The sequence below is a fragment of the Gadus macrocephalus genome, chromosome 13 (genome assembly GCF_031168955.1).
Source record: "Gadus macrocephalus chromosome 13, ASM3116895v1".
NCBI lineage: Eukaryota > Metazoa > Chordata > Actinopteri > Gadiformes > Gadidae > Gadus > Gadus macrocephalus.
This window is the reverse complement of record NC_082394.1, coordinates 8217288-8227978: the sequence shown is the minus strand read 5'-3', so window position 1 is coordinate 8227978 and position 10691 is coordinate 8217288. Positions and strand designations below refer to the sequence as shown.

Sequence of the window (10691 nt, the reverse complement as noted above, 5' to 3'; positions counted from 1 at the left end):
AGAGAAGAGGCTGACCTCTAGCGGCAGTCACGAGGAATGACGGCCTCGGGTTACTATGGCATTTTTATCCGCACGACTTGACCGTGTACTTTAGGACTTCGATAGTTATTTTTCCTTTTTCAAAGTTTAAACGGCTTGGCAAAGCAAAAGGTTTAATAATCCCGTTCCGTTCCAATAAAGCTGCATTTTAGCTTTCATAGTTTATTAGCTAGTACTAGTAAAAATGTTTTATTGAAATGCAATTAATTAACGTAGGCTACGTTCAAATGTTCAAAGGAATCACCACACATGAACAGAAGGTATCAGTTTATTTTAAAGTCTTTATAAAAGATAGAATGGTACAAAAGTTTGTATTGCATTTAGGACGTCGATTTGACGTTATTTACTTAAAATAACCAACTTTACAACAGAAGCATGTGAGAACTTCAACAGAGCAGGGAAACATTGAAGTAGTGTTTCAAATGGAAAAATTGCCGGTTTAGAATCGCATCTGTGTAGGGACTCAAACACGACGACACGTGACCGCTCGGCGAGCCGGCGCTTGTGCCTCCTGCTGGCTGGTTTAGTTTAATGGGTAGCCTATATTAGAGTCATTATTTTTAATAATTATTATTTATTAAAAAGGCTGGATGGGATCACCAGATCACTCTACTGATCTTGAGTCTCATGATACATTGCTTTCTCCAGGTATTAACCCGTTGCCTACGCTAAAATCACCTAGTACCAAATCTAAGCATCTCTAACTTAATACCTAAAACAAGCATTCTAACCTTATACCTAAACTTCGGTCATTTGTATCCCAATGCCTAATTCAACTTCTCTATTGCAACACCCAAACTTAAAATCTAAACAACAAATGGCATGTCTAAAACACTTCCAAACCTTTACCTAAACTACATTTTCTACACACTTGCATATCGAATGCATTATGGGGGATAAGCACCTGAAAACTACATTTAGTGGCGACCAATGCTGGCCATAAGGCACCAAATGTTTCCAGATAACTGAATTAAAAGAAAGGCTACGAATGACATCATCTCAGCACATAATTCACTCAAGATCCTCAAACATCAGGTCCAGATGATCAATACATGGTCATGAGATCAACTTGTGAGATGTTTTATATGATGTTTAACCCAGTAGGCTCGGAATATAAGGTGATATAATACACCAAATAAAGACCTGTCCAGTCAACCAATGGCCCTGGATCAGAGTTATTCTAACATCTTAGAGATGGGAAATCAAGATGGAGGTCTAGATCCTGGCTCCATAGTATTGGGTTACAGGATCTTCAACTGGTCTGTGCAACATACCATACCTCATAGCCGAACCAAATATCTTTGTTTCAACAGAAAGGAACAGGTCCGCTATTATCATCGTTGCAATTAATTATTATTATTATTAAAAATAGGGGGCTAGCTCAATTGAGGGTTTTTAACAAAATAACATTATTCCGGTAATCGTATACAGGTTCTCTTTTAAATAACTCCCTATAATTCTGAATATATATATATAAAAATCTCAGGATGCACTTTAGACAGCTGACAAACCCCTCAAACATGAATAGAAAAATATAAATCATACTAAAAACATGCTTTTGAAACGCGACACGTGTAAAACCATGAGGTGGTTTAGGTCATTAAATGGCTTTCTTCAACAACACATTCTCCAACACCAAGGCGCTGGACGAATGGATGGATGAATGGATGCATGCATGGATGAATGCATGGATGAATGCATGGATGAATGCACTTTTGGATTTGAACCAAAGCTGGCAGAAGAAGGTGGAGAATATACCGACTTCCAGGTCCCCTCTTTTCTTTTTCGCTCCCTCTCTCGGTTTTATTTTTTCTTCTCGTGTCGGTCCTCGGCTAGTTCAGAGTCTACAAGGTTAAAGTGCAATAGATTATCTGTTTACCTTAGCTGACAGAGAAGTTAGCTAACCCTTGAGTCCCTCTAGCATATGGAAAACCACGTAGTATGCCTTGCCTTGATTTCAGAAAATATAGGAAAAAATAAATATGTACAAAGTACCACATGATTCTGTTTAGTTTTCCCTCTCTCTTTCTGGGTCTTGGTCTCTCCCTGGCTCAGTCTCTCGAGCCAACTCTCCCTCTCTCTTTCAGCCGTACCAAACAGGTTGGATAGGGACCAGTTCAGAGCACTAAGCATCTGCTGGTGAAACTGGTCAGCTCTAAACACACTGAGAAGGGAATCTTGGGGAAATGAGGTGAGAATTCACGAGTTTGGTCTGAGCGTGGCTAGGAGACACAGGTCTCGGTCTGTCTGTCCTCAACATGTCCGTCCCTACAACTCTCAGACAATTCAGCCCCACTCCCCTCCCCCCTCTGTTTCCGGGACAGGTCGCTGGCGATGGCAAGAGCCCCGCCCTTCAGGAAGCGGACAAAGTTCTCCCCCACCAGGGGTCCCATGGCATATAGGCCCGGACCCTCGGCCCCAACCACCTGGTGTGTGAAGGGGTCCACCTCCAGCGGGTTCCGCCGGCAGCTGATTGGCTGGTCGGGGTCGAGGCTCAGTGATCGGCCGCCTTCGGGCAGGAAGCTGAGGTTTGGGTGTGAGCCAATGAGCACCAGCGCCATGGAGACTTGCAGCACGCTGCGCTGGCCGGAGTCCGACTCCAGCACGCACTTCCTGTCAGGACGGAAGGCGACCACGCGGTGGCGAGGAAAGCTAAGGTACCCTGTGTAGGGGGCGGAGCCAGAAGGGCCAAGGGCCGTGGTCGGAGCCTGGGGGCTGGAGCTGTGCTGCTGCTGGCTCATCATCTGGTGAACCTGAGGAAGAATACATCTGGTTAATAATATGGAAACCTTACCCAGAGGCTTTGTAGGTCATTAATGGACTTTGTGCAACATGTGCCAACCAATATCAACCAAAATAATAAATAAAAAAAGGTTTCACGTGACTTATGACTTGACTTGGCATGCAAATCAGGGGAAGTAGTGAAATGTATCCCAACAAGCCCAGGTTTCAGGGTTATGTCGTTTGCATACCTTGTAGTATTCTGGGTAATATAGTTGGCTAACCTAGTGGTATTCTGGGAAATGAAGGTTGCCCACTATGTGGTATTCTGGGAAATGTATTATGTTAACCTTGTGGTATTCAGGGTAGAGTAGTTTGGGCAGCTGGTTGAAGATGAGCCCGGGATCAGTGACAGAGCGTCTGAAGGCGTGATAGACAGGAGTGTTCAGGTGGTGGGCGGCCAATACTGCGTCAGCTGCAGTAAGCCCCGCCCCCACCACCAGGATTGGGTCACTGGATTGGCTGAGCTCCCCCCGGGAGATGGCGGCCTCCAGTTCCCAGAAGGAGTGGCAGACGTAGGGCAGAGTCTCGCCCTCCACCTCCAGCCGGGCTGGGATGTCGTGGGTCCCGGTTGCCAAGACGACGTTCTGGGCAGAGATGGAGAACGGCACGTCCTGCCGTAGGGTGTGGCCATCTAGGAGGGAGTTGAAAGTAAAAGAACAATGTAATTCACACACATACACAGTCACGCAGTCACACAGTCGCACAGTCACACAGTCACACACACCTTCCAGCTCCTCCCCCTCACTCCGCTGCTGTCCCGTCACTCTCCAGCAAGGCTCCTCCCCCTCCCGTCCGGGCTGCCAGGTCAAGGCGGTAACAGTGGTCCCACAGGCGAAGCTCTGCCCCAGGGACATCTGGGTAACGTAGTGTTGGTAGTAGGACGCAATCTCTGCCGGGGTGGCCCGGTCGTTCCGCAAGTTCCTGAGGAGGACGGAATAAATTAAAGATCAATACAAGTACCCATAACAATAGGTTTTTAGATTGCTTCAGTTAGTTATAGTCTTGTAATTTTTTTTACTTTTCATAACCGTATTATTAGTCCTATTTTCAACTCCCATTATACCTAGGGCTATTATTTATACTTTTCCAAAAATGTCACAACTCAACTGCCCCTAATACTTGAAATAATTCAAACTTTATATAATATATTACCATACAACAGACTGACGTAGTCATGGTACTATGCATTTAAACTTAAAATGAATCCTACATACACACATCTGGGATGTCTCCCAGTATTTGTTAGTGTACACACCGTATAATATCAATATCTATAAACCGCCTCTCTTCTAACAATATTTAGACCCAATAGACATACTATACATCAAATGTTAAGCTCCTCACAGTCATCTCCATTTTCTTAGCCATGGTGTTTATAATAACTGTGTTATATACTTTAGATAACTAAAAGGTATAATGTTTAAGATAACTATGCATTGTGTTGCAGATATATTTATTTAAGATTTCAATGCATTGTGTTGCAGATATATTTATTTAATTTAGTAGCTAGCCCACATAGCACCAGCTCATAACGTCTTGTAATACCACTTTGTATCACAAGAGGTCAACGTCACTTCAGCGTCCATTCTTCCCTCAGTCCAACAAGAGCGATGAGAGTAGCACTGCCAAGAGGACTATTCTGTCAATTGCGAAAAGAAATGGTAGAAGTAAAAGCAAAGCAAGAGTTAACCTTTGTGTTGCTTTTCCACCGCTTGAGACAACTCTTGGCCAGTAAAGGAATTAAATGCTCGCAAAGTTTATTCTAGAATCTAGACTGGTCAGCAAACAACTGCTGACATTGGATACAAAGCAATAGATTGTACGGATTAACCATTGTTGCACGTCTTTTTTATGTCTTGCAGAAGGGGCCTCGCTTCTCTTATTTTTTTCCATGGATGGGAGCTCGCTTCCCTTCTGCTTCAAGGTGTGTTTTTTTCCCCCACACCTGGGGTGTATCACCCAAAACACTGCTTTGGCACAGGTTAATCAAGTAGCCACGGTCCGTAAAGCACTTTAAAATGAATTTAAAGAAAGAAAAGAAAGAAACACAGGCAGACAGATGGCCAGGCGGAGAGACTGGCAGATACTGAGAAACTGACCTGCGTTTCTCTCTCAGCCACTCCTTCAGTTTGAGTCCAGGTAGCTCCATCCAGTTAGCCAGGCTAAGAGTGAGCATGGAGCCTTCCATGGCCTGTAGAACACATTTAAATACACACAAATACAGTCACATTAAACACACAAAACACACATAAAATAGGTAGAATATGCCTTGCTTTTATTATATTTCATAACATTCATAAACCTGCAAATGTAAGGGAATTCCATAGCCATAGGCTAATCCCCATTGGGCTGTGTGATAGAAAGTGAGGTAAATAATTATTTAAAAGGAAAAATCTCAGAGATTGGCACCTTATTAAGGGTCTTTAACTAAAGTTCCATAAGTAACCCCCCTTAACCAAGTGACCCTAAAGGACCCTCCTTAACTAAGGGTTTCAGGCGTTACCTAAGCCCCGCCCCCGAGTACTTACATGCCACGCCCCTCCTGGCGGACCCCTCCCCAGCACCAAGTGGGGAGTAGCACGCTCTGGCTCGTATCGCCACGACAATGGAGACGCATGGTCCAACCCGAAGTCGCTGTCGGGGAGAAGCAGTGAATCGAAGAGCACAGCCACGGGATTGGTCGACCGACCCTCCAACCCCTCACACAGATACTCCAGGTCCTGGGGGAAATGGCAATACAAACATAAATGTCTGAAACTTGTGAGCCAATACCCAATCCAGTAGGCATACGTAGTGTGTGTGTGTGTGTGTGTGTGTGTGTGTGTGTGTGTGTGTGTGTGTGTGTGTGTGTGTGTGTGTGTGTGTGTGTGTGTGTGTGTGTGTGTGTGTGTGTGTGTGTGTGTGTGTGTGTGTGTGTGTGTGTGTGTGTGTGTGTGTGTGTGTGTGTGTACCTGCTCCAGTAGAGATTTGTTTGTGTTCTCCCCAAGCTTGCTGTTCAGCAGTGGGTTAGGGTGCCAAGCGTCTCTCTGCAGGTAGGGGGCGTAACCGGACAGCAGGTAGGACAGACAGATCCCAGACGGACCGTTACCTAGGCAACAATCAAAGAGAGAGGGGTCATGATTGGGCCTAAAAAAGTTGTTTTGTTTGGTTCCGGTTTCCGACCGACCCTGTCAATTTAAGTGCGACCCAAATTACGTATTGGTACAGCACCTCTTAATTCTATACAAGGATGAGCGAATTTTCTCGTTTTTAAATGAAAACAACCTACCTATCATTCGCTGCCGCTGGAAAAAATAAAATAAATTCCCTACCTACCCATGACCTCAACAGACAACCAACAGGAACCAATTTTTATTTATTTTTTTAGGCCTTGGTTCCCATTGTTTCCCCCAGCACTGTATGGTTAAGTGGTCCGCCTTATCAACAATAGGGCCTTGACTACCGATGCATAAACCCAAACAATATTTATTTATTATGCAATAACAAATTACAAAAATCTCATAGAGAAAGAAAACATACTTCCATCAAGTACAAAAAATAAAGTCAAATAATGCATCGGTAATACTGTTCAAAACAACAGTCATGCCATAAAGCTTTTTGAATGGAATTGAAACGGCGGCATCAGGTGGTTGTATATATTATTACGAACTGAAACCCTCAACGAACCCCTCATGACCTTGACCAAGAAATTTTCTGGGGGAAACACTGGTTCCTGCTAGACTGCTTGTGGTTACTGGTTGCTAGGGAAGTCATGTAGTTGCTATGGAGCTGCAACAAAACAACCGGGAAGTTTCAACAAGAATTTTGGAAGTGCCGAGTCATGCTGTGGTAGCAGGATCAGAAAGGGATCGTCATTTAATAACCAGCCCATTATACTCCCTGCTTGATTAACAGTTACTGTGGTACCAAAGTCCTGCACTTGATACAAGATAGAATGTGTTTACAGTCAAATTTGATCATTATATTTGGCCTGTTAATCCCTTTCAGACTGTAATGGTGATAAAGGGCTATACGAATAAAATTGAATTGACTTGCAAGTATGTTTAATAAGAAGTACGGTAGCACTTTTACTCTAGTAGTGATTCCAGTACTATCTAGGATTAACTCTGAGGTGTATCTGTGTATCTCTCTCTCTCTCTCTCTCTCTCTGTGTGTGTGTCTGTGTATCTCTCTCTCTCTCTCTGTGTATCTCTCTCTGTGTGTGTGTCTGTGTATCTCTCTCTCTCTCTGTCTGTGTGTCTGTGTGTCTCTCTCTCTCTCTGTCTGTGTGTCTGTGTATCTCTCTCTCTCTCTCCGTCTGTGTGTGTCTGTGTATCTCTGTGTATCTCTCTCTCTCTCTCTCTCTGTGTGTCTGTGTATCTCTCCGTCTGTGTGTGTCTGTGTATCTCTCTGTGTGTGTGTGTGTGTGTATCTCTCTCTCTGTGTGTGTGTGTATCTCTCTCTCTGTGTGTGTGTGTGTGTGTGTGTGTGTGTGTGTGTGTGTGTGTGTGTGTGTGTGTGTGTGTGTGTGTGTGTGTGTGTGTGTGTGTGTGTGTGTGTGTGTGTGTGTGTGTGTGTGTGTGTGTGTGTGTGTGTGTGCCGATACTCGTATTTGTCCTGAACCATCACGGTGAAGGCACTTCGGTGCGGTTACAGAGGGGGGCCGCGGTGCATAAATGTGGCGTAAATATGGCGACGGTAAAGGCTTGTTTTCCCCGGACCGTTGAACCAAAGTATACTACTCCGACTCCGTAACCACGGAGACCCCTCAGCAGCTCTCCGTCTGGATGTCGGATACGAAATACAAGCTACGGAGAGGGTCTCCAACAGGCTCTCCGGCTACGTAGAGGGCTCGCCGTGTCTACGTACAGCACTTTAACACGCAAACGCATTTGAAAAGGCACCATCCAGGTGATACTATCACCGTTGCTGTGGAAAAAAAAACGAGCTGTGCAAACCCAGCTCACGACTCTATTTCAACCCGTCTGGGAATTCAGAAATGTAAATGCCATAACCTATTTTATTGGTGTTTTCATTGATGCTGATCTACGGCCATTCTCCGTTGTTGACAAACAAGCAGTTTTTTTTTATTTTCCCCATAACTATGAACCGTACCGTCCAGTGACTTCAAAACCGAGGTACCGCTACACCCCTAGTCTGTATGTGTCTGTCTGTGGGTAATACAATATGAGGAGCAGGTAAAATAAAACCTAAGAACTACATATGAGAGAGTGAATGGGTGAGTGATTGCAAGTGAGATGTGGGTCAGCTGGAAGTGCCGAGTCATGCTGTGGTTGCAGGATCAGAAGGGGATCGTCATGGTAATGACCATCCCATTATACTCCCTGCTCGACTACCAAGCAAGTACTGTAATACTATAAACAAACGTGTTTACACCAGCTATATACAAATATGATCAAGATGTATTTTGTCTTGTTAGTACGTTTATCAAGAAGTATTTTAGCACATTTACTGATGTTAATAGCGGTTGGGTGGGTAATATAAATCAGCATCTGCTCCTAAACCACAAAGCCAACTGTTCTTTAATACCACATTAAACCCTGGATACTGTGTGTGGTGCATGTGTCTGTATGCTTACCAATAACAACCACAGGGAGAACCTCGCCAGGAACAATGTCTTTATCACACAGAGCCATGTTGCCTGAAGGGAGAGGATTGGTTTGGTTAACTCACTCCCATCCAGACCAATACACCATAATTGTATACTGTACTTTAGATTCACGTTTTTACATTCTAACAGCACTTATTATTTTTCCTTTGTTTAACTGCTTTGACGATTTAAAATGTAACCATACCAATAAAGCTGTTTTTGAGTTAACATAAATTAAATTTTGAAAGAGACATCTCAGTTAGTGGCTTTTATCAAGTAATAATAGAAAAAAATAGGTACATTCATTCATATGTAATAGTGACGTGCATGTTCTCCAGTATTTATTTGGGCAGGATAACATATCGCAAATCATGACATCATAGCTGAAATATGTTATATAGTGTATACATAATATGCCATAATATGATTATTATTAGTCTATGAGGATGATGATCAAATTCTTCAGGCGTGGAAGTTTGGTAATGTATCCCAAGGGGGGACACAGACGTATCAACACGCATGCGCCACTACAGACTGATATAACAGTACATTGCAGTAGTCAACTTCAAAGCATAAGTACTCGCACACGCAACTGTATCTGCTTTAGACCTTGAGACGCCAAGGTTGTTATGCCTGACTATCAACAACGGAAGACGCTTTGTTTATTTATCTCGTCTAGAAGATTCTTCCAACGACACGGGGTCAGTTCGGTGACACACTGACCCGGATCCACGGAACCCCTTCCCCGTCTACCTTAACCCGGGTCAGACTCTAGAGACTAAAGTAGACCGTACACAGAGAGGATAACTGCAACGTGCTGCCGCAATGGCATGTAGCGGAAAATCCGCTGCAGTATTCGCATACATTATGTCATCATTATTTCAAACACATGTAGCATAAATACCACCTACACCAGAACGACCCATGTGCCTCTCAGACCCACCCTAATCTAAGACCATGAACGTCTGTCTGTGACACCCCCGCCAACCCACCTGCCCACCACCCTCGCTTATCGCAACCGGCCAGCGGGGAGTAGCGAGGCCTGGAACAATGCTAGTCCGTAGAATCGCGCGGAAAACCAGAACCTCCTTCTGAACTAAATGCTACATACCGGCTACACACAGGAAGACACCCAGGTCGGACACACAATAAGAAAAGACCACTTCAACACCCGGTCATGTGGAAGTCTACTCACAGTTGTGTAGAGACAAGAGCCGCCGGGATCAGTACTTCCGAGTCGAATCCTTTTCCAAGAGGGATGGATGGAAGATTGTGTCCTGCGATATTACCTCCTTATTTTCTGTCGACCTGTTATCTTGAACAAAGGGGGCTTCAGTCAAGCATAACGCCGGTAGTACAGAAACCTCTTCCCGGTCGACATGCGGAGCACCACCGCTGCTTTTTCTTCGCTACGCGTCTGTCAGGAGGTTTTATAAAGCCAACCCTGCTGGCCAATGGGAGACGTTTGGAACTGACGTCACTGGGCAGAGAAGCGTTTAGCAGTGCAGCGCGCAGCTTATAAAAAGTAATAATTCCACAAAAAGCCTATCACGTATTTGTAGAATAAGTAGAGCAAAGTTTATCGTGTGTGATTGCTTGTTTGGGTGAGCTGTATATAAAAATAAACATATTTAATTATATTACAATTAAAATACAAATACATGAGCTAATGACCCATATAATGTTAACGATATTGATAATCGATACAATTGCAGTTTGACGCTATGCCACGCCCCCCAACACCCGGAATTTTCCAGACGATTTTTGTATGATTCTGTTATTGTGTCCAGTGTCAATGGTTTATAATATATATATATAACCCAACTCTTCACGAGCAGCCCCAGCACTGACCCTGGGTCACATGATTCCAGACGTCATGCAGGAGCCTGTCTCGGTCAGCTGACCAGCTAAGACCCTGACACCCAAATTACATTACTTCTTACATTAGCTTTCATCCCAAGCCACTTCAATTTAATTCAGATACATGTCGTTAGGTAGCAGGAAAGGGGTAGGGCATCTTGCTCCAGGATGCCTACTGGTAGACTCTGGACCTTGGAGATAGAACCATGATCCTTTCGGGTTGGGGTAAGACAATGACAACTTGCAGGGAGGACAGAGGGAGTAGATGGAGATGCATAATAACAGTTTTACTGACTGAGCAACTGTTTAGACAACACATAACAACATATGTTAACCAGTCACACCAAATACTTTAAATTTCTAACTAATCATTATCGAGGACCTTAAACTTCAGTAGAATGATTATGGAGGACTTTTC

At 44.0% G+C, this 10691-nt stretch overlaps 1 protein-coding gene across 1 annotated transcript; it reads right to left on the bottom strand.

The window, feature by feature from the left end:
* Window positions 1-310: 310 nt before the first annotated feature.
* On the bottom strand, window positions 311-9838 carry osgn1 (oxidative stress induced growth inhibitor 1). Its single transcript, XM_060070030.1, has 8 exons — window positions 9609-9838; window positions 8402-8464; window positions 5775-5911; window positions 5352-5543; window positions 4923-5014; window positions 3548-3744; window positions 3111-3454; window positions 311-2792 (listed from the first exon to the last, which is right to left on the bottom strand). Exons 2-8 carry the CDS (start codon window positions 8457-8459, stop codon window positions 2262-2264), a joined length of 1551 nt encoding a protein of 516 aa, XP_059926013.1. The 5' UTR covers window positions 8460-8464; window positions 9609-9838; the 3' UTR covers window positions 311-2261.
* Window positions 9839-10691: the final 853 nt, after the last annotated feature.

Bases quoted from the DNA above. Each gene is read 5' to 3' on its own strand.
- osgn1 (XM_060070030.1), bottom strand. From the start codon at position 8,459: ATGGCTCTGTGTGATAAAGACATTGTTCCTGGCGAGGTTCTCCCTGTG. The intron at 5,912-8,401 runs GTAAGCATACAG...ATTGTTGCCTAG, and splicing joins TCTCCCTGTGGTTGTTATTG to GTAACGGTCCGTCTGGGATC. The intron at 3,455-3,547 runs GTGTGTGTGACT...ACTCCCTCCTAG, and splicing joins TGAGGGGGAGGAGCTGGAAG to ATGGCCACACCCTACGGCAG.